The sequence below is a fragment of the Gavia stellata genome, chromosome 3 (assembly GCF_030936135.1).
Source record: "Gavia stellata isolate bGavSte3 chromosome 3, bGavSte3.hap2, whole genome shotgun sequence".
In the NCBI taxonomy this organism is placed as follows: domain Eukaryota; kingdom Metazoa; phylum Chordata; class Aves; order Gaviiformes; family Gaviidae; genus Gavia; species Gavia stellata.
Window position 1 is genome coordinate 52,726,974 of NC_082596.1, and position 24,313 is coordinate 52,751,286.

A 24,313-nucleotide genomic window follows, 5' to 3' on the forward strand; every position below is an offset into this window, starting at 1 on the left:
GAGAAAGATTGAGACAACTTTAGTCCTCACTGCCTGAGTCTCCAGGTTAACCTAAGTCAGAGAAACTAGAACTGAAATACACTCAATTAAGAAAGGTTGAAAATTACGTGTACAAAAAACATGCCCATGAATTCATTACTGATGCATATAATCCCAAATACTTTTCAATCTATCAGCCTTGACATTCTCAAGATTTTAATAACCTTTACCAATATAAAAGGCTAGAAAGGATGAGACATTTTTAACTCAAAGAAAGGTATTAAAATGACACAAAGCTCCTTTGCATTGCTTTATAAAGTTATCTTTCCTTTTAAAAAAAAGCCTGTGAACACAAGCAGGGGAAGAAAAAAAAAAAAAGTATCTGCAGACAGTGCTCACTGCAGCCCTTCCTGTATGGTATGATTTAATGCCTGCCAGTGCTCCCTCCTCTTCCCAATCCATTTTCCGACACATACATGTTTAATTTGGAGAAGAAAATCTGGCACCCAAATTCTAAAAACCGAAGAATTTCCCATAAAAATTATATGGAACACAAGGATATTACTTTAAGAAACCAAAAACACCCACAAACACTATGCTGAACTACACACGGTATTTTAAAGATAAAAAGTTCTAAAGAAGCCATTGGAGTTCCTATAACTCTCCTTTCGTCTAGTTTTTTCCTATTGTAACCCTTAAAGCCAAATGGCTACTCTCTGCCATTGCTCCTTATGGAACAATTCTCACTAAACAAAGGGCATTTTGTGTGCACGATGAGTTGAGAAGGAGATAGGAAACTGTTTGCAAAATGTGTCAGAATATTCTGCGGGATGGGAGAGGAAATAGAGGACAGGTGGTGGTTATGATATAATCAACCAGAACTAAACAAATACTTTAACAATTATTTTTTCCCCACACCCAAGATTTATTGACAGACTGTACTCCCGCAAAAGGATTACAATGAAAACTCTCAAGTCTTCCAAATCATCAAGGCACTGACAAACACAGTATTACCCTCAGTGACCTGTAACTGCGAAACAGACAGAAGCAATACAAAATTCAGCGTATATCCTGATCTATGAAGAATGTACCACCACTTTTTGAAAAAGTGATGAAAACAGCCAGATGAAAACAATGAGGTTCAGCTGCTCTTCAAATCCATGAGAGGTCAGAGAAAGAGTTTGCTCAGCCCAGCAGCAGCAGGCCTGCGACAAAATGCTGCCACCCGGCGGGCAGGTGCTGGCTTTAACGGCTGAAGACAAAGGGGCTGCGCTGCCCCCCCAGATGGCAAGCTGATTCATTCCCCCAGACCAACAGAGATTTCATGTGCCCAGGAGCACTTGGTCTCACGCACTGAATACAGACTCCTCCTGTCAAGCAACAACCAGCTGTCTGCGCAGGCATCAAGAAGGGGTATACATGCAAGAGCTGTTTTCACATTCTGCAGAGCATTAAGAATAGAGCGCGGGAGGGTCCTGAACAGTTCTCCTCCCAGCAAGGCAAAATCTGGGTGAAAGACTGCTTGTGTTACAGCAAGTGTTAACATACAGAGCAGACTGATGGCTAAAAGCTAGCAGAAGAAATAAAATAATCAGTAGAAGGCTAATTACTACCTTGCAGCAGAAATTATTAGGAAACAGGTTAAGATACCTTAAATTTTACAGAAAAAAAACACACCACCAGAAATCTACAAATCTGCTCTTTTTTACCCTGCCTGTACCATGCCCTACGCATAGTTTATTTCTGGAGTATAATGATATACTTAATTGTAAAACTAAGTGGTAGCTTGATGTTGAACCTCAGCTTCACATCTGTCTTCCTTTCACTTACATAGTGAAGTCAATGTTAGATCACCAAGGAGTAAAACAAGAGTCTGATCTAAGTATCACAGAAAAGCAAAGTAACACGTTTATTTTTTTTTACATAAGCCTTCACCAAAAAAATTGAGAACTCAAAAATGCACAGAAAGATGAGGCACTGGCAGAGATTAAGGCAGTACAAAACTAACTCCTATATACAGCAGAGTTCCTTCAGCAACTTTGCAAACAGCACTACTAAGTAACATCAACATGATAAAGGCCTGCAAATGTCTTAAACATAACCAAACCCAAAAAAGAGCCTGGAGTTTTAAGATAGGAAACTGTACTTAGTTGTACTTCAGTATCGTGAAAGCTGAAGAAGCAACTATAATTCTACTTCTAGCACTCAGCTAGTATATTTATCAGAGAAGGAAAACAAGCTTTCTTCTGCCCAAATAGTTTAAGTAAAGAATCAGGGGTGGCGTTAAGCTCCTGGTCATCCTCCCCTGGGGACTGCGTGGCAAGAGGCCCCCCTAGTGCACATGGAGCACAAACACACCCGACGCCTAGCCACACCAAACTGCCAGTGCATCACTGCTGACGCTCTGCTGTACCGCACGTCCGAGAACCCCACCAGGATTTTTACAAGTTTTATGAGTCCCCCTGCATCTTGTAAATGGATTGAAATAGTAGATCAAGATGTCCAAGTGCAAAAGGGACTGTACCAAAATACAAGGGATGTTAAAACACAAGTTTTAGACTCACGGAGACACTGTGTGCAAAAAAAAGAAGTAACAACTGTGACGCTGGGTGTAAATATGTGGTAGAGACAAATGTACAGAGATGAAAACAAAACATAAGCTTTTATACACTAACTTGATGGAGAAATCATTCAGTGAACCCTGAATAGGATTCTTTCACGAAACAGAAAAACAAGCTATAGATTTTGTGGAATTTGTGTGTAGTTAGAGAAGAGATGGAAGCCCCAGTTAAGCAGGAAATCATTATAATGACAACTCAAGGAACAGCGCAAGCACAAAACATGGCACAGCAGGACTTTCAGATCAGCATTAACAGCTGATGCACAGGAGCAGTGGGTAATAGTGGGTTTTGCCTACTGTGCTGGTTTTGGCTGGGGTAGAGTTAACTTTCTTCGTGGCAGCTGGTGTGGGGCTGTGTTTTGGATTTGTGCTGGAAGCAGTGTTGATAGCACAGGGATGTTTTAGTTACTGCTGAGCAGTGCTTACACAGAGTCAAGGCCTTTTCTGCTTCTCACCACCAGTGAGTAGGCTGGGGGTGCACAAGAAGTTGGGAGGGGACACAGCCGGCACAGCTGACCCCAACTGACCAAAGGGATATTCCAGACCATATGACGTCATGCTCAGCATATAAAGCTGGGGGAAGAAGGAGGAAGGGGGGGACATTCGGAGTAATGGTGTTTGTCTTCCCAAGTAACCGTTACGCGTGATGGAGCCCTGCTTTCCTGGAGATAGCTGAACACCTGCCTGCCGATGGGAAGTGGTGAACGAATTCCTTGTTTTGCTTTGCTTGCGTGTGCAGCTTTTGCTTTACCTATTAAACTGTCTTTATCTCAACCCACGAGTTTTCTCACTTTTACTCTTCCGATTCTCTCCCCCATCCCACCTGGGGGAGTGAGCGAGCAGCTGTGTGGTGCTTAGTTGCCAGCTGGGCTTAAACCACGACAGCCTACAATGGAGAACTTCGGTCTTCTAGCATCTGCCTTTGGACTTGCTGAAAAACTCTTTGCATACCAGCTGTATGTGACTGGATTACATCACGATCATGATTTGCTCAGCCAAATGGGAAATACAGGAAACGTAACAGTTTACTTTGACTTAACCATCCAATTATACCACTGAAAAAACCAGCAGCAGTTTCATCATCATAAAAACTTCAGAGAATGAAAAAATGTACATTACAGCAATGTCAGCAGTGTTGGCAGGTGGTGTAAAAGTGCCATCATCCCTGACCTTGAAGAGGAAAACAATGCTGAAGGAGCAGCTGCCTACTGGAATAACCATTAAGTTATTCCAATCAATATAGAATGCCATCCATCAAAACCAGGGAGGGGAGTCTAAAGACTTGGTAAGAAAGCTGGTTGTGCTGCTAAGAAAAAGACGACTGTTTGACCCAGATGCACTGAAACAGCATCAAACACCAGGAGCAAATACCAGAAGAGAAATTAATACTGATCTTACAGATACACCAGCAGGAGTGGTGCCACAGCTGCAGGTGTTTGAGGTAGCAATGAATACACCCCTTAAAGGTCATTTTAAGTCTTTAAACCTCACAACAACTTTTGGCAAGGAAATAAGCCCTTAAAGGGCAAACAGGGAAAGCCCAGCACATGCTGCTTTGTCACCTGATTAAGACAACAAGGGACTGGAAAAATCTGTAAGTTTTAGCTAAAGGTTTCTAAGAAATGCTGCATTTCAAATTTAATGAAGTCAAATAATTTTCAGTTTCAAGAAGCCGAGAAAATAGAAAGCAATAAAAAGAAAAAGTAGAAGATGGTAGAGAAAGTGACTGAAATGACAGAGGTGTGAGGTATAAAACCAATAGCAACAGCTTCTTACAGAAAAAAAAAAAAAAAATCAGACCTCAGGCAAATCCTGAGTGAACAGTTTATAACCTTACGGTCTATTGATTATAGGCACTCATAAAAACTTTCCATGTGTAATTAATTTTTTTTTTTTTTTAAGGAGGTTCATTTCAAAATCTTCCTTGGGGGTTAATACTGTAAATAACAAAATTGGAAAAGGATCAGTAAGTACATTTCTGCCTAACGGAAATATGTTTCTAAGCAACTCAGTTACAGAGAGATTAAAAACTTGGCTTGGTTGAGACTACAGCAGAAATGTAGAGAAGTAAGACTACATAAACAAGAAGCAAAACGAAGTCTGCTGACAAATGCAAATAAATGCACAAGGTATACATAAATACCTCTTTCTCTCTGGATTCCAAAACAACTAACCACCTAACTTTGACTACACTGTGAGTACTGTAATAAAAAACACCTGCTGCACGTGTAAAGGTGGCCAAAACTCATGTTTCTGTGTTTTAAATCAGTTTTGATCAGCACCTAGAAGCAACAGAAGGACACTAAACTAACAGAATAATGGAAGTTCTTGCTGCTCCTTCCTAAACCCCTCATTTTGAATGTACTGGGGACAAGATAAAGGACTAGAGAGATGAAGATTTGACTTACATTACAGATCTGACAGTTGTAACTGCAGCAGAAAGCATATTTCTATATACTTTGTAACACTCAACCTTACAGATCTGACAGTTGTAACTGCAGCAGAAAGCATATTTCTATATACTTTGTAACACTCAACCTTACAGATCTGACAGTTGTAACTGCAGCAGAAAGCATATTTCTATATACTTTGTAACACTCAACCTGCAATGCCTAGTATGCTAAGACATTTACCTTGTTTTTATTTTAAAAAAAAGTGTTAATAAGTCATTCTTAAAATCCTCTGGAGTCATGTCAAGGATTATCTTTAAGGGTAACCCAAATAAACATAGATGAACAGACATTAGGTATCAATCAGGGTAAGAAAGTTTAAAGTAACATCAAAAACACAAGGGCAAGGAATCTTCTCAATTTCCCTTATGTACTCAACTATTCAGAATTCGTGGCAAAAAGTACACAGACGACTTACAGATTACTGTGATAACGATGGATGATAACTACAGTTACTTCTTTCAGAGGCTACACAGATGAAAGCAAGATCCTCCATAATGAAAAACAAGAAGAGGAGGTTAATCACAGCAAAAAAAGGCAAGAGCAAATAAATTTGGTAGCACACAACTAGTTCCTAAAACTGATTTAGGGCACTCCTGCTGATGGAACTCTTTTCTTACATTTTTTAATAGCAAAATCATTCTATTAGTAAGTAGTAGAATATAATGCTTATCGAAACCAATGGAAGTTACCAGCTTTACAGCTTCATCTGTGTGATATGAAGAAATAAAAACTAGAAACAAATCCAAAAAGCTGTATCACAATCTTCTCATTAACTCTCTAATTCCACATAGCATATCTTTTTATTGCAAAAGGCTATGTTCACATAATTCTAACACAGGTAATGCAGTTAACATATTGGGCTGGCTCTAGAATCTGAATATGTATAGATATGAAATGCAAACAGCATCAATAACCATATTAGCCAACAGTACTTTATTCCTACTATGGATGTAGCAAACATTCAACCTAACAGTATCATAAAAACAGATTTCAGTTTGGGAATTTGTGGCCTGTGGCAGCAGAAACTCCCAGATTTAAATTGCTAGGCTTCACAAAAGAAAGGCAAGATGCACCCCTCTCAACCACTTCATATATAAACACAGCAACAGCAAACTCAAATAAAAACTCTAAGGATCTGACCACAAATAACTGCAAGTTTTCAGCCAGCACCTGCTGCCCCATCAGCCAGTCCTCGTCTCTCCCAAGGAAAAACTGGCAGGCCAGATAGATTAATTTTGAGGACCAGATGCAGCCTGTCAGCTATCAAGCAAGCAACCCTGACTTGCAATAATAAGCTGTGTTTCTTTGATCAGCTCCATTTGCATCTGAGTCAAGTGTTACTCACTTGCAAGCAGGGGTTTTTACATAGGCACACAGCAAGTATTGTTGATTCCACACTCTCTGGACATTCTTATCCAATTTCTAAGCCCCAAGACAAGTTTGCCCCAACTTTACATGAACTTTCTGACAATCTATTAGTCAGCTTTACATAACAGCATATAAATAGTAGTAAATAATCAATGAATTGTACACTTAGCAGGCAATTAATCAGTTACAAAATCTAGCTTTACATTAAAATGACTATTTGTCACAGATATCCAAGAATCCATTCTGTCTGAAGTGAAAATTGCATTTGATAAAAGTATCCGATAAAGATAAAATTATTGTAAGAATGGATTACAATCAGATAAGCACTACATATAAAGCCTCAAATGATCCTTTTTATACATGTGTATGTATATTATTTATACATTATCCTATATATAAAATACACAAAATGTTTGTGAAACTACATATACAACAGTTTTTTGTTGTTAATTAAATGACTGACTAAATATGTCTATTTGTGCAAATCTTGTGGGAAGGGTTACCCTTATCCATTCAAATTTGCAGTAGCAGTAGTTAATCAAGTATTCTAGAAATATTTAACACTTCCTTATGTGGCAATAGTTTGGCAACAGAACATAGTTGATTTACAAATAATAAGTTATATTCTGTTCTGAAATAGTTATTCCCTTACAAATAATAAATATATTTATCTTAAATGTATTTTTTCTAAGGCCAGAAGGAATCTTTAATGATTCCACAGTGCTCCTACTATGCAGTGCACAAATTTTAACATAGCAACAAAAAAAATCAGTTGATCTGTACTCATGCTAATTTTGTAATTCTGCTCCTTCTCCATGCATCACAATCAAATATAAGGGGGAAGATACCAACCATTGGTTTAATAATACTACATATAACTTTCTTTCCTTTTTGCCAGTATATAAGGAATTTTCTTGAGAACTGGGGGGACCATGAAGGACATAATTCAATACTAACTTAACATTTTATCCTTCTTCATGCATTAGAAAAGCTGACCTGCACTAAAGATGTTTACTCTTTTTAAACCTGACACTAAAATATGAATTTACTGCAAAAGTGGTATTTAGTGTTCATTTTTAATTATAAAAATAAACTTTATTTCAAGTAAGGCTATAAGGCAAAATATTTTACTTTCAAAAAAAGTAGACTAGCCATTGTTTAACATTTTACTGATACACATCTGACAAGATGACACTTCAATGTTAAGTTAACATGGTTTTCCTCTGCAGTATCAAACAGAAATCATGCAAAGAAAATGCTAATTAAGATGTTATAAGCAGCTGATAATCAAAGTAACCTTTCCCTGACCCACATTAGGATAAGAAAACCCAGCAACAGAAGGCATTTAGGCTAGAATCTGACCCATCTTCTCTCTAAAGCTGTCAAAGTAGCTGTAGAAGCTAGGAAGTGAAAAAGAAAAATTTAGTGCTAAAGCAAATTAAGGTTGTAACTTAATTCAACACCTTTCCATTGACAAAAAAAATGCTCAAGAGGATTCTGAGTGTTGCCAGTAATTTAAAAACTGCAAATCTTGCAGTAATCACACCAAAATTTGAAGTGAACTGAAAAATTCAGGAGTTAAAGAAATAGGGTCTTTAAAAAGCTCATGATGAAGCTTCTTTTTCTTTTCTGAATTTTAATTTAAGTGCAATAGTAGCACAGTAAGATAATCATGGATGTGATGTAAATATTTACTATACTCTGGCAGAAGCCAGCCCTTAACTTTAAGTTATTCACATGTTTTATAAATTCCCAGATCAGACTTTCTTCCTAATACATATGCATAATCCATACAGCTGTATTCACAATAACCTGACTAATAGCATGCAAACTGACAAAGGGTATTACAAAAGCAGGATAATAAAGCACAACAAGTTATTCTTACTACCCTTCCCCCACCGTGCATTTTACCCTTTGTGTTCTTTTATACTTACCATGCCTTCAAAGCCAACTCTGTAAAGGTTTTTAGCACCATTGTCCCAAAGAACATATGCCGCACTATGTGGACTCGATGCACTCCAATCTTGGATTTCAGTTACCTATTCAGTTTTAAAAATAAGAAAATTGTTTCTAGAACAAAGACTTAGAAGCACAATTTGAACTTAAAACCTTATTCATCTCTTCGGAATAATTCAGGATACAGCAGTTTTACTGTATGTAATAAAATTTATTCTGAAACTGTTTTCTGTTTGATACAAGTGTTCCCTAGCTGTCTTAAGATGGCAGCCTGAATATATACTTTGTAGGGCTATTTTTCTTTTGTATATTTGGTAGGTAATCTAACTATGTAAGTAGAGAACAAAATTTGATCTCTAAAAATTCATTTTATGATGCTTTTGACATGTTCTTACTAGAAGCAGGATCTAACTAAGAAAAACAGGATGAAAACTATTTTAATTGCTTCAGTTTCTCTGGTTTAATCTGCATTAGCCTGGTGGCACTCCACTATGTTAGGAGACAAAGTTTTATTTCCAGAGCCAATCTGTTTAACAACAGTACAAAAGAAGGAGAGTGAAAAAGACTTTCCCTGACATTTCTGAAATCATGAGGCCATGCGCAAATTCTGAAAACACTTCCATTATTCAAAAAAATTTATTTCCAGAATTTGCCTCATTCTTTTTTGTATTTATTTAAAAGTTGTTTCTACCTACCATCTGCTTTCCCTCATTAAAAACATTTATATGCATTTATACATATCTTCAGCTTGCAAATAATCCCATTAATCCAAGTGTAGTACGTAAAGCAGACAATGCAGGATAAGACTCTTATTTTGCAGAGTTTCAGAGATTTCAAAATATCTTCCCAAATTCACAGCAAGAAGTAAATCAAGATGAAAAAAGCTGCATCTGAACATCCCTTGCTTTGAAGAGATTCAAATTCATTATTTCCTCTCAATAAAATCTAAAATGAAATCCCCAGAAGTCCTAAAGCTTCTGTAACTGTCTAGGATATAAAATAGGCTAAATATCTTATTCAGGAACTTTTAACTTTCTTTTAAATGCCGCGTAAGTGTACCAAAAATAAATGCAACAAAACCCACGTGTTCACCAAGATATAAGGGCATCCAATTCTCCTTCTAGAACATCTCATTTTTTGTGATAAAAGTCATAGTATATTGTACACTCCGTACTGTATGTTCATACTTACAACAAACCTTCATTAGTTCTCAAGGTAAATGTAAGTTGTAAACAGAAAATTACAAGGGTTATGATTAGCCACATATCATTCCATGCAATTTTCAATAAATCCAAGTATTTTTATTATACAACAAATCAAAACCACTCATATAATATCTTAATCCAGTAATATAACATCCACATCCAACACTTGCAAAGCTTTTAATTTTAAACTGGAAAAGTCCCTATAATTATTACATGAAAAACAAAAATCCAGGGTGTAAGCACTGAAAACCAAGAGCGAGAGATACATAAATGTGCTGACCCAAAAGCATTAAGACTACAGAACGCAGTGATGAGCAGAAAGTGCTATTCTTGAGAGCTCTGTTTTTATACCAGCTCTCTAGTAATGCTGAAATATGCCCAAGATCTTAATTTTGTTACAAGCCAGTCTTAAACAGAACAAGACAAAAATTTAGTAGTTTTAAAAATTTCAAAAAACTGGTTATAGTATACATCCCTTTGTCTTTCCAAATGTTTCAGCATTACAGAATAAGATTAATGTTCGGCATATTAAAATAAAAACTTTTATGATTATATTCTTACTCTACAACTAGAAAGGCCACTGAGGCCATTACATGAGCATGCAGAAATGCATCTTCTTATTTAAACCAGTTTTATTTTTACCTACCTTTCCTCTACGGCCATTGCCACCATCTTGATCTTCCCATTGCCAGTCAACTCCTCGCACCACCCTGGCACCTGCAAAGATTCCTCTTGCTGTAATTTTCTTTGATTTACGGCGAGACTCCAATAATACCCTGAAGTTATTGAAAGAAGAACCCACAAATGTCAAGATAATAAAGAAAGTCCAAAATGAATCTTTGGGGATGGGGAGGAAGGAGAGCATCTTGAAACAAAAATAATCCCACAAATGCAAATTTCTGTGCATGAATTGCATCCATTCAATTCCAAAGTCAAACAGCAGCCCACAAGATAAAAAAAACATGATCTTTCTAAATCTGATTTATTGTATGTTTATAATTAGTTTTTAATTCTAATGATAATGTCTTCTCCAAACTTCCTACTACCAGCAATAATCTTGCAACCACTTACATATAGATCTGTACTCATATTATTAAAATCATTAAAGAAACATACAGAGTCATAAATAACACATTTCTGCTTCTCTTAGATGCACCCTAGGCCAATATTACTGTCCTGCAATTGCCCTGCCATTTTTATTCAGTATTATGCCATTAAGAGCTACATCTCTTTCCCCTCCATGTTTCAGTTTATTTTCTACATACTTCTCACAGCATAACTTGGCAAATTTAATTCAATATATCAGCATCCATTTTTTCAGTCATAATATGTTATTTTTCTAAAGCAAACCTCTTCTTTCGCTTTGACTTCAACAGAACTGAAGTAGATAAGCCCGAACAGAAGAGTTCATGAGTATTTAACTTACAAATAGAAACAAAGAGATAAACATTTTCCTGCCTTTTCAGTCATCTCAAAAGCCACCAATTTGCACACAACCAGATTTCTTACTTCATGCCAGGAAAATGTTGCCAGACAAAAATATTTTTCAACTGAAATTCTGCATGTTTCCTGACCTCTTCAGGAAGTGTATAACTCTTCTGCTAAACTTTTAACATCCAGCAGATGGCAGACAAGGAAAAAGTTAAACTGTTAATGTAACGAGCACATGAAAATTTTTACCTAAGTAATATAAAAGAGTGATAGAAACACAAAGATATGCTGTTTATAGCAGCATTTTAGGAAGATCTCAACACCTACAAAACTGAGACAAAAAACAGCATAAATTACTTTGGTATGCTGCCCATATGATATCCCAGACTCAAGAATAAAATAAGTAGAGCTTATGCTTTCCTTCACCCAAATGTCCTTAGATGCCTCTTGCCATTTATCCTATGAGATATCCCTCAAACTCAATAGCACTGCTTTGCCCTTTTCTCCTCCCTCAAACAGTTAACTTTAATCAATTTTTTCTCAGCTAAGCTTGATCCAATGGCAACAGATCCTTGGCAGATGAAGCTGCCTTCTAGATAAGAGTTGCAAAACAGAGCTCAATGGGAGTAAACAAAGACAGGTAGAAAGTGACAAGATGCAAAAGATTTCCTGCAATTCTATACATTGCATACAATCTATCTCCAAAACTAAAAATTATGCTTTATAAACCCGAACAGACCACTTAAAACTACACAGGAAACTTCAGCTAAAAAAAAAACCACCAAAACCCCCATGAAAAAAGTCTGGCAAGCATTCTCAAAAGCAACAAGATTTTTAATAAAGAAATAAATAGAAAACCAGATTTGTATTTTGTTGCCTATTCTCTATTAATTATGCTAAGCCAGCACTTTTTACTCTTGGATTCAACTTCTAAGTCTTGTTCTGCATTAGAACATTATAATTGAGACACTAAGCTTATGATATCTATTTGGTACCTAGCTCTGATGGTATGAATCTCAAAAAACTATAAGTTACTTTTTGATTAAGCTGCTGACCTGGGCATTTGAGCCATAGTTAAACTTCAAGGCAAACGTTCGAAAAAATAAACAGTCCCTACAAGACACGGTATGAGAACTCAGTTTGTGTGCTCCGACCACTTCCCTTAACTGTAAAAGCACTGATAAAAGCACATCACTGAATTACAACATACTTGTAAACTTTATTTCTCCAAGAAGAGGAAATATATGTTGTCTTACACACGTCACATTTAACTGAGAATCATAGCTCACAAAAAAAGCTTCCAATGATTTAATGAAAGAACATTCTGGAGAGTTATCACAGAGCTGATACCACCCCATGTAGCCTTTACACAATGCTTTACCGTAGCTCTCCAAGTATTTAGTAACACGCAAATATCACTGTTCTCACTTAACCAGTAGGTAAATCATGACAGGGAGAGGCTTTGGATTTAGGCAAGTTATTTAAAATCAAGAACACAAGAACAGCTGTGCAAGAACACACTAAATGCCAATTTTGTTCAGAGTTCTTTGCTGGGAGACTATAATAGATGATTAATGAAAGAACGTGAAAACCAAGGCAAGGGTAGAACAGCCCTTCACAGCATCTTTTCTCTGCTTTCTGTAAGTGAGCAGTTTAAGCAGTTCAAGTCAAAGGTTTTGTCTCCAGATCATTCTGTTTCTCACAGCCCACAAGGAGGATATTTTCCCTCGATCTGTCTACACCATTTTTGAACCTAATTAAACTTTCACCTTCAGGGAATCATTGACAAATCATTTTGTGATTATGCATTGTATAAAGGTAATTGCCTTTGTTTTAAAGCTGCTATATGATAACACAAGAACTAGAAAGACTGCAGTGAGGTTAAAAGAAACTGAATAATCATATCCTAAGTTTTTTCTCTACTCTATTCTTTCTAAAATTTCCATGTTTCCAAGCTCCAAAGATCTGTCCTAGCTACCCTCCCTCACAAAGAGACAGAACCAGTAACAGACTCTACACCTCAAGCCACTATCTTACGTAATCCAAGTTTCGGTAACCAAATCTGCATTTTAAAAGTTAACACCACAATTACCTGTTCCTACTTAATTTCATGGGGAAAAAATTACATTTTACCTTTCACTTCCTGGTGTGGTAATTCTGTAAAAACGATGCCTCAAGTGATGTTTGTCCCCGTGATAACAAACTGTGCACAAGTCATAATTTGTGCATTCAGCACACTTCCATCGGATGCCAATGATGGGTTGCTGTCGACAAGTATCACACATAGTCCCATCGTGCTTGATACCTGTGGAGAGAAAAAGAAGAAAAAAAAAAGACTAACAACTTCACTACATCACTACACAGATTTCTGTGGTGCACCATTATAATTTGAAACCACATACTAAAAAGTTAACAATAAAGAAAGGCTGCTAGTGATACCCTATCAGCCTATATGACAGAGGGGAAAAGATAACGGACTTTGCCTCATATCTCCAGTTGTCAGTCTGTTCCTGAAACGTTCAGCTCAAAAAGCTGAGAAAGCTATGTTTTGTTTTTTCCATCTATACAAATCAGAGAAAGAAAATGAGAAGCCCTTTATCTACAAGTTAAAGGGTCAGAAATACATATATCAAAATATACAGGCAATCTAGAATTTTATCTCTGCATTAAGACTATCAACACACCTCATACCAAAGGCTACTGTGTTCAACTGTGCGTTGACAGTTTGAAAATCATTGGTTTTGACTTACCTTTTCCACTGTACAAAATGTGTAAGTGCTTATCTCTACTCTTTTTTATATAGGAAAAAATTAAGCTCTCTTGGATAGATGCCATTAGCTTCCTGAAAATCTGTTACCATTTTTTTAAGTGATTTACTGCTTTATATGTTGGGTTTTTTCAAAAAGAATGTGCCACAAACAGACCAGATGTAACCCACCAGCATGTGCTCTGCCCAGCCTTCCACAAAAACTGAGTTCTCAAGACTACTTACTCCTACAGCTTTGCCAAGCTACAGCAGGGTGAAAGTGATCAGTCACAGACAGTTTCCATCCATGCATTCTGAACACAGTGAACAGCCACAAGTTTATTTAACAAAAAAAAAAAAAAATCAAGTTCTGCTGCTGTTTGGAAAAAATTGAGCAATAGAAGAGAGAAGCACTGGCATTCAGTCTGTAGCACAAGATAAAAAGGTTGGAGTAACACAGAATTTTCCCAGTCACTCACCCTTAAAAAAACAGCCAAAAGAACAGATCACTCTGAAATTAGTGAGGAAAAAGAATGGGTTTTGTCCCCTCCAGAAGGGATGCCTTTGGAAATGAGTGCCAAATTCACTATAAACCTATTAGTCACTTGTGTCCAACAGCTGAGCCGCCTGCAGTGAAGAAAAATCAACAATTGGAGAGGCAAAACTGAAGGAAATGCCTTCTTGTCTGATCATTTCACAGAATCATATAATAGCTGAGGCTGGAAGTAGCCTCTGGAGATTGGCTGCTCCAACCACCACTGCTCAAAGCAGGGTAAACTAGAGCTGGCTGCCCAGGAACATACCCACTCAGGTTTTGAGCACCTCCAAGAACACAGAATCCACAACCTCCGGCCAGCCTGTTCCAGTGATCAATCATCCCTATACCAAAAATGTTTCTTCTTATGCTTAAGCGGAAATTCCTGTATTTCAATCCGTGCCCATTGCCTCTTGTCCTGTCAGCTAACACCACTGAAAAGAGCCTGGCTCCATCCTCTTTACAACCTCCATCAGGTATTTATATACACTCTTAAGATGCCCCTGACCCTTCTCTTCTCCAGGCTAAACACCATCAGACCCCTCAGCCTCCCCTCATACCAGATGCCTTAAGATTCCTTAAAACACATTTGCAGCCCTTCGCTTGACACACCCAGTATGCCCATGTCTCTCTCGCACTGGCAAGCCCAGAACTAGACCCAGTACTCCGGGCATGGCCTCACTAGTACTGAGCTGCTGGCAACATTCCTCCTAATGCAGCCCAGGATACCACTGGCCTTCGTTGCCACAAGGGCACATTGCAGGCTCATGTCCACTGAGACCCCCAGGTCATTTCCTGCAAAGCTGCTTTCCAGGCAGCTGTCCCCAGCTTGTACTGGTGCAGGGGTTACTCCTCCTCAGGTGGCAGGATTAAGCCTTTCCCTTTGTTGACTTACATGAGGTTCCTGTTGGCCCATTTCGCCAGCCTATCAAAGTGGCTCTGAATGCCAGCAAAATCATCCCCGGTATCATTTCTCGTAACCAAGAAGGCTTCTCACTCCATCCTCCTCCAATCTTGATTATAAACGTATTTAGGAATATTTCTGGCCTCATAATTAAAAATTTTCCTCATGCATGAACATTGGAATAAATATTTGTTAAGGCTGGAAAAGGCAACACATTTGGAGCAAAGACTACACATCGCACCACAGAGATCTGAGCACCTCTTCAGGAGAGTCAAATATAGCCTTCAGTGACAACAAAAACCCTGAAACTGCTGACATTATACTAAATGATCACTGTAATTCCTGGAGCAGTTCATGACTAAGGCGGCATCCATACCTTGACCACAAAGTCCGTGCTGAAATTTTGAAGGTCTGGCACAGACAAGTCCTATAACCCGTAACATTATTTGCCAACTCCAACTGCCAGACAACACACCTCGTATACCATAATCATTCTTTTTAACTAACCTTCTCTATTTAAAAAGTATTTTGCTGCCTGATAATAACAATGAAAAATGCTGTTCTTCTACAAAACAAGAACTTGGAAATCACCCAAACATTTTCTTCCCCCACACAACTCCATCAATGATCTTGCTCCCAACGTGGAGGGTTAACATCAAGGAGAAAGCTATCTTTCTTGTTATGTACACTGAGACTTTGATGTCTGGCATCTGCTGATTATCTGTAACACTCAAAGATAACATAAGATATGATCTCAAGGTGGCTGCCTCACTGCTATAAATTGTATTGAACCCTTTTACTACTTTTTTGGTAGTCTTCAACAGCAGGTGCGCTACAAGGACTTGGATAACCTGTTACTGTTTTGTTGCCTTGCTTAAGAAGTCTAACTAGTTACGACGCTTGGGATTGAGGAGTAGTATTTGTTGGATTTTTTTAAAATTGATTGCTAAATTAGTATTTCACATAGAAACAGAGAAGTTACACATCTTCGGAATTTTTTTAACTGTTGCTGAACTTCAGGGAAGATAGTTTGCCGAGGATCATATTTATTCTGGAAGTAAAAGGACCAAAGAATTGGGTGCTTCAGGATCCTTCAATTTGTCCAAGCAACAGGGAAGAGGGCAAAAGAGAGGCATAATCAGGAATCACGTAATACAGAACTAGGTCATCTCACAGTAAACTTAAATAAAAACTAAACATTCTAGCCAGTGAGGCAAAACTCAGAAAAACTTCCTTACGAAAAAAAATACACAACGAGTTTGACTTGAAAGTCATTTTACTGACTATAGTGTCTGGGACTTAAAAGAGAACAGTGCATGTCTGTATTTGGAGTCTCTGATCAAGAGAGTCACATCTATCTCACAGATCCCTAACACCACCCCGATAGATAAAGCCTTTCTTCATCCATTCCCTGACACATGATTCCAGCAGCAACACCCACTTCAATGCGTGCCTCACCTGACCATGCTGCTCCATTCTTTCCATTATACCACCAAAAGTTTTTTGCAGAGCTGAGCTGTAAACTGGATCAAGAAACATACCTGTCTGGAAAACAGCCAGGAGGAAAAATATTCAGCTGGATTGGTTTCCCAATTCCATTCTTTGTGGTGCTGCACAACACTGCTGGCACGACAAACAAAGCGTTACAGGGCAGGAGCAGGCAAGTAATCCTGTTACAGAATATTTTAACCACTGCACTAGAGATCTGGAAGGAGAAGTAGATTTGTATGCCTCTGGTGACAGTGGACTAAGAAACAATTTTAACTTCATCTGCTAAAAAGAGATGGTAAAACAAGGTGCTACTACTGGATCACAAAATGTCATAGCTGAACTCTTACTCATGTTCATAATAGAAACAAACTGAACTATTTAAATCAATAGTATGTTTTAAAGAAGGTTGAAAGAGTAACTTTTTTTTTTAAAAGTAGATATTATAGGTACAGAAGTGTGGTGGGTTGACCTTGGCTGGCTGCTAGACACCCACCCAGCTGCTCTCTCACTCTCCCTCCTCAACAGGACAGGGGGTGAAAAAATTTAAAAGCTTGTAGGTCAAGGTAGAAGTGAGATCACTTACCAATTACCATCACAGGCAAAGCAGGCTTGACTTGGGGAAAATTAAAATTATAGCCAATTAAAAAAAAAAAAAGAGAATGGTGAGAAAGAAAAACTAAAACACCTTCTCCCTACACTCCCCCTTCTTCCCAGACTCAGCTTCACTCCTTCATTCCCAACTCCTCTATCTCCCTGCTTCTCCCCAGGGGAGACAGAATCACAGAATCATTTAGGTTGGAAAAGACCCTTAAGATCATCGTCCAACCATAAACCTAACACTGCCAAGTCCACCACTAAATCATGTCCCTAAGCACCACATCTACATGTCTTTCAAATACCTCCAGGGACGGTGACTCAACCACTTCCCTGAGCAGCCTGTTCCAATGCCTGACAACCCTTTGAGTGAAGAAATTTTGGTGAAGACGGGGAGTGGAGGTTATGGTCAGTCCATAATAGCTCCTCACACTTTTCCCCTGCCCCAGCAAGGGTCCTCTCCACGGGCTGCAGTCCTTCAGGAAAACACTGATAAAGCGTGGGCTCTCCATGGGCTGCAGCTTCCTTCAGGGCATGTCCACCTGCTCCAGCATGTGGTCCCCCACGGGCTGCAGTGTGGATACCAGCTCCACTGTGGCCCTCCATGGACTGCAAGGGGACAACCTGCATCACCATGGTCTCCATCTCCTCAGCACCATCTACTCACCAAAATTCAGTACTGAAGACCTGATGTTGGCACTACACACAATTGGGGGGAGGGAAGGAGACATTATTTCTAATGTTTCAGACTAGCTCTGCTCTAGCCCAGTAGACTGAATGCTCATCAGCATTGAGATCATATCATTCAATTTACTTTCACCAAAAAGCAAACCAGTTTGTGTGCTCCAAAACCACCCATGATGTAAACCGAAGCACAAGAACAACCAGAAGACTGGGTCAAGTGTAGGCTCTGAAGCCAAACTGAAATCCTGACCCAAATGCAACCTGTATCTGTCACATAAACCACCTCCACTCTTTGAAAGGAAGGCTGTTTAAGAAAGGTTGAGAAAAACAAACTTTACAAAGTTTATATTAGGAAAGAATGTCTTAATTAAACTACTGGAATACATTAAGGTGCCATAAAAACTTCAGAATTCAAACATCAACCCTGCAGCTGGCGAGCTGTGAACCAGAAGAGCACTTTAGCTCTCTAAAATGAGATAACACAAAAGCTAAACCTCTAAATATTCTTAAAAATTTCTTAGGAGCAGGCTATTTCAAAATGAAACAGGATTTGTATCATGTTCCATACTGCACTGAGAAAACAAAAGAAACCAGGTATAAAAAGGGTACTTTCACTACGCCTAATTACATTTAAATAGCTGCCATTTCCTAATGTCCGTCCAACCTCAGTACACCATAAAATCCAGTATTCCTGATCTCCAGTTGTCATTAATGTTTTTACTATTTGCATTTCATATTAGTTTCCTACCTTTATGTCCCTGCCACGGTTATTTTCACTTTTGTCATCTATTCCCACATCTTCCCTGGATTACCTAGCCCACCATTCCTCTGTCACCACTCATTATACATCAATTTTACAGTCTTTGCCTACAAGTTTTTAAAACCCATGCTCACTCTTAAAGCTGTGAAAGGAAATGGAAGCAGTGTTGCTCAAATTGCTATCTGAATTTCTTACAAACATCTCTTTTATACTAAAGATAATTTGGTGGCAATATACAGCTGTCCAATAAAAGAACATTTTAACAGTAAAGTAAGATGTACAAGGGGGATCCATACCACTCACTGTTAAGCACAGCAGAAGTCAGTAGTGATTTCAGTTACTTCTCAGAACCAACAAAATCTGGTTTCCAATGGACTCATTCTCTACAGAACTCTAATAAGCAAAAATTCTTTTGTATCATAATGACAATACTACCATAAGGCAAGGGATACCCTAAACTACTTAGAAAACTTTTTACATTTAAAAAGCAATAGCAATGTTTTGTTCTTCCCATTCTTCCACTCCAGATAATTTTTACACTATGGACAGACTCCAGGCAAACTGAAAACAAAGAATTCTTAGATATTAACCAGATTCCAACAGATTGTGTGAAAACTCAAATCAGTGTCCCCACAAACATAACTCACCTATTAAATACCCTGTTTGGCAGCCGCCAGCTGACTAATTATTATATACAAGAGGTGCCAGACTTGCCAAAGCATGTGTCCTATCTGGTAAGGGTATCACAAGATACATGAGGAGGGAGAGGATTATTGTGTAGGAGACATGGGGGAAGGGCAGGAAGAACAAAGGATATGTTCATAAAAAAAAAAAAGCAGGCTTCCCAAGTACCACTGCTCATGAAGCTATTAGATTTTATTATTTGTGAGGGGCTCTGTAAGTATTTACAAATAGCCACGAAAAAAATCTTGACTAAGGCAATTTGCTTCAAATTACACTTGATGTGCTAAAAGCGAGAATTAACAAATATGTAGGATAAATCATCCAAGGTGGTCTACCTTTTAAAATGTTCTGACATGTATGACTTCATGATGATTTATGCAACTCTTCGGGTTACAGAAAACTATTAATACAAGTACAGAAAGCCACTCAGACCTTCAACAGATAACAGCTAAGTTTTCAATATTAGCAGAATACAGTGCATAGAGCTTTCCACGCTGCACAGATGCTCACTCTAGCTGCAGGATAATTCCACGTCAAGATTCCATTTCCTGGCCCCAGTCCCTCTGCCACCTCCCCTTATTCAAACACAATTGGGTAAATATTTTAAGCAGGAAAATGACATTGTTACTTTGAACCAACCATATAAAACAGGAAACGGATGACAAACGAATTTTTGCCTAAGCTTTGTAGAAAGCAAATCTTCAGAAAGAGAATAAACACAAAAAGTTTGTGTAATGATCATGAGTATTATGTGACCATAGTCAGGAATGCTCTCTACAAACATGCTACCGTACAGCCTTTACCTTTGGCAAAATGCTGCCTTCCCTTCTAAATATAAAGCCTGGGTTTATATACTTTCTGCTTCTGTTCAGCAACTCAGAAAACTACTCCTTTCTGTTTCTTTTCCACAACACTACCAGAAAAAGGGGACTCTCAAGGTGCCTAGATTCTGGCAAAAGGCTACTTTACAGAAACACCAGGATTTATTTGCAAGTAATCAGGCAACCACACTGCACTGCCAATGTATCGCACCTCACCACTTACTCCATTTAGGAGTCCACTACACAGGAGCTAACTGAAGTTTCCTTTCTTCTAACTGAATTATTTTTCTTTTCAGATCCTTAGTTTACTAATCCCTCTCAGTTGTGCTGTCTTGCATAAAGACATGCTGGCCAATGTAAATGTGATCACCAATGAGCAGCTAATACAGCTAGCTTGGTAGACCTAACTTCAAAACAAAACTTCATATCACAAATCATTCATTACCCAGATAACTACATCTGGAGCAAATAGCTTACAAAATAGATACTTCACATTAAGATTAAAAACTCATCGATCATTTAAGAAGAACGTCCTAAAATCTTAGTACTAAGGCTATTTAAGTTTTATAAAAAGTTAACATAGCCTTGCAATGCTGGTAATAGCCTACAACCATTAAAATACAAGAACAGTACATCATTAAGTCTATGAAACATTGTTCTGGCATCAAAGGAAAGGCGTATACATATATAAGCACATACATGTACCAAACTTAAGTTTGGTTACTTAAGTTTGGTTGTTGTTTTGTTTTTTTTTTAATAGAATGAGCTTCAAACATTACTTCCATAGCACAATGGGTTCCTGATGCATCACTACTGTTTCTGGCTGCACAGGCCTCAAACTCATCAAAGCAGCAACTCTGGCTGGAAGCATTCCTTTTAAGAACTTATAATCAAGTCTGGTTTTGCATACCTAATAAAAAGAACTCCCAGCAATAAACAATTTAATTTTGCTTTCTAGTGCTGTATTTTTATACTTATTCTCACTATAAACTTACAATCACATTGTGACTGTAAATTTATGAACCAGAGAATTTTTTTTCATTTTAAACTATAAAAGCCGTGATTTAACACTGTGCTAAGTATCATCAAACCAAAAACCACCCCATATTTTATAGCATTTCCTTGCTCAACAGCATCATTATTAATACTACAGTCAGAAATTCCTGTCACCTAATCCCACTTTTCCTGTAACTATTTATATCAAAATTATCTAAATGTCCCTAACGTAGTATCAAACTATAATCCAAAATCAGAGTCCCTTATTCTAAACAATGGCTAGTCACTACCATGAAGAAAAAGAAGTAATTACAAAAAGGTGGAAAACTGAAGAAGGTAAGTGATTTGCCCAAGACTACAAAGTGAATCAGTAGTAAAAGCAGGATTTCAGTCGAAATTAACAGCATCCTAACTCCATTAACTTTGCCCTTTTGCTGCTACTACTTTACAAACTTTTACTCTTCCTATCTCCAGGGAATCATGACCTGAAAAGTAACTCCCTCTAGCAAAAAGCAACCCTGGGTGGTTCCATGCAACAATTCCGTGAGGATGATGCATGCATTGGCCAAAAACCTCAGGAAGAGAAATATCATTTTGCAAAGCCTGAAAACAGCAATGTCTGTGAGTTTTTCCCATACCAATATACATAGTCCTACTTGAAGCAGAAATTAAAATTCTAATACAAAAGTATAAACATAATTGAAAGTTAGAAGGAACAAAGCAAAAAAAAAAAAAAAAAAAGAAAAAGGAAAAAAACATACCAGGGCCTTTAAACTGAGTATTAAGCCTAGGCTTCCAGGTGCAGTTAACAGGATACTGTCAGCTTGCAAATACATCAAGCAGAGCTAGAATAATGAGCATTCAAGGCTCATACTCAACATTTATGCATACACTTCAGTTTTAAGCAGTAGTCGTCCCACTGGTTTCTACAGGACATCAAATGCAGGTAAAGTTTCAAAGCATAAACATCTGCAAGACAAGGACTAACAACTTGAAAAACAACTCAACTTCTTGTTCCAAGGTCCATTTCAAAAAGATTTTCAGCTCATTTTAATAACATCTATTGAGGCAATCCTGCCTGGACCAAGATCACCTCACTATATTTCTGATGAAACTGAACAATATATTTTTCTTTGTGAGTTTTCACTGTAAAAACAGGTGCTAAAATAAACATTTCCCTGCAGTGTTTGCAACACTAACACTGCCGCCTAATGTCGGTGCAGATGTAAATCCATTGTCCAAACTGAATTTAAAGAATAAATATCAAGCAGTCAAGTAATTAAAAGAATGAAGGCATTTTTTTCCAGTACCTTCACTACTTTACAGCAGGTCTGGCAATACAGATAAAAGGCAACGTGCCGATTATAAGACAAAACAATATTTCAACTACTTAATGTCATCTTTAGCAAAAAGGTGCTACACCTCTTTTCTGCAATGCTCCCTATACTTGACTCAGAATGACTGTCACCATTTTACAAAACGGCTCTGAAATATAAATTCAAGAGGGCGGGGGGGTGGGGCGGGGATCAAAACAAAACAAAACCTTGAGGTACCATCCTCTCGGTTCCCTCCCTCCACTGCCACCCCCGCCCCAGCATACCGGGAGCCTGCTCTCTATGGCAGATCACTTTTACTTTTTCTACTCCAATTTAAAAGTGCCAGGACAACTTCTCCTATCCCCACGGCCACATACTATATATTTATTCTAAGTTAGCGTATACATACACACATGCACGCACGCACACATAGACACCCACGCCCAGCCATGCGAAGGGAGGGGGGAGGCTAGCTGACTTTCCCCCCACACAAACGAGAAGAAAAGGTGCACCCCGAAAAGGGAAAGGAGGGGGACAATGCGCCCCCAGCAACGGGGCCCGACCCCGACCCGTGGGCACCCCTCGGCTGCTGTCCCCCGCACCCCCGCCAGCCGCCGCTCACCTGTGGGCGCGCTGTCGAGGATGCGGAGGTCGTAGGCCCCGGAGCAGCGGTAGTTGGCGGCGGTGCCGTTGTCCCACACCACGACCACCTCCTCAGGGCTCTCGAAGCTGCGGACGGTGCCCACATGGCCCTCGCCGCCATCCTGCTTCCCCCACTTCCAGTCCGGGCCCCGGACCACGCGGGCCCCGACTCCTTCCACCATCACCCGGTTGTTCCGCGAGCTGCTCATCCCGGCGACGCCCCGCGGGCCCGGGCCCCAGGGCGGCAGGAGGGGGCGCGCAGCCCGCAGGCGGCGAAGGGGGACCCCGATGGGGACGGCTGCCTCGGGCGCGGGGAGGGAGGGCACGGGCCGCGGGTGCCGGTGCGGCGAGGGAGGGAGGGGGGAGGGAGGAAGAGGGGCAATCCTGACGCGACGGTGAGCGGGGGAGGGAGGGGAGAGGGACCCTTCCGACGGGCCGGGGGACGCGGCAGAGGCGGCGGGAGCCGACGGGCGGGAGTCTCCGCCCGATTCCTCTCCTTGCTTGCTTGCTTCCTTCCTTCCCTCCTACCTATCTATCTATCTATCTACGCACCCATCCCCAGCGCCGCAGCGGTTCCCCCCGCCCCGCGGCGCCCACCCCCCACAGCGGCAAGACACCGCCGGGCCCCCCGTGCCCGCCGCTACATCCGGGAACTGCGGCCGCGACAAGCGGCAGCACCAGGGAGACCAGCGGCTGCCGTCAGCGCCCGCCTCCCCACGCTGCGCATGCGCACGCGCACGATCTCAGCGCTTCTGCGCAGCCGCAGCGCGGCAGGGCCCGAAGGAGGCGGTGAGGCGCTCGAGCGCCACCTGCGGAGCCGGGCTGGGCACTGGCCGGCACTGCGATGCCGCGGCTCCCCCTTCCCCGAACCGGCCGAGGGCCTGTGCCGGTGAAAATGGGAGAAAGCAGAGGAAAGAATAGGGATTTATTTACCCCTGCCGGCAGAGCTGCCCGGCGCTGCCCCAAGTCGCCAGCCTGGCGGTTCCTCCTGGGGCACGGGCGCCGCTGAGTCCCCTGAGGGCAGCGGCACAGCCCCGCCCTGCCCGGCGCTGAGGTGATCTTGGCGGCAGCGGCAGGCAGGGCGCTCCTGGGGCCAGGCTTCCCAAATCGCCCTTTTCACTTCCCCGC

The 24,313-nt window shown here is 39.9% G+C and overlaps 1 protein-coding gene across 1 annotated transcript in view; it reads right to left on the reverse strand.

Annotated features, from left to right (window-relative positions):
• Positions 1–23,394, reverse strand: part of MIB1 (MIB E3 ubiquitin protein ligase 1) — an 80,878-nt gene extending 57,484 nt beyond the window's left edge. The window contains exons 1-4 of the mRNA XM_059815731.1: positions 23,166–23,394; positions 13,146–13,317; positions 10,228–10,357; positions 8,355–8,459 (exon numbers count right to left, since the gene is read on the reverse strand). Coding sequence (XP_059671714.1) covers positions 8,355–8,459; positions 10,228–10,357; positions 13,146–13,317; positions 23,166–23,394 — 636 coding nt within the window. The remainder of the gene's footprint in view (positions 1–8,354; positions 8,460–10,227; positions 10,358–13,145; positions 13,318–23,165) is intronic.
• Positions 23,395–24,313: the final 919 nt, after the last annotated feature.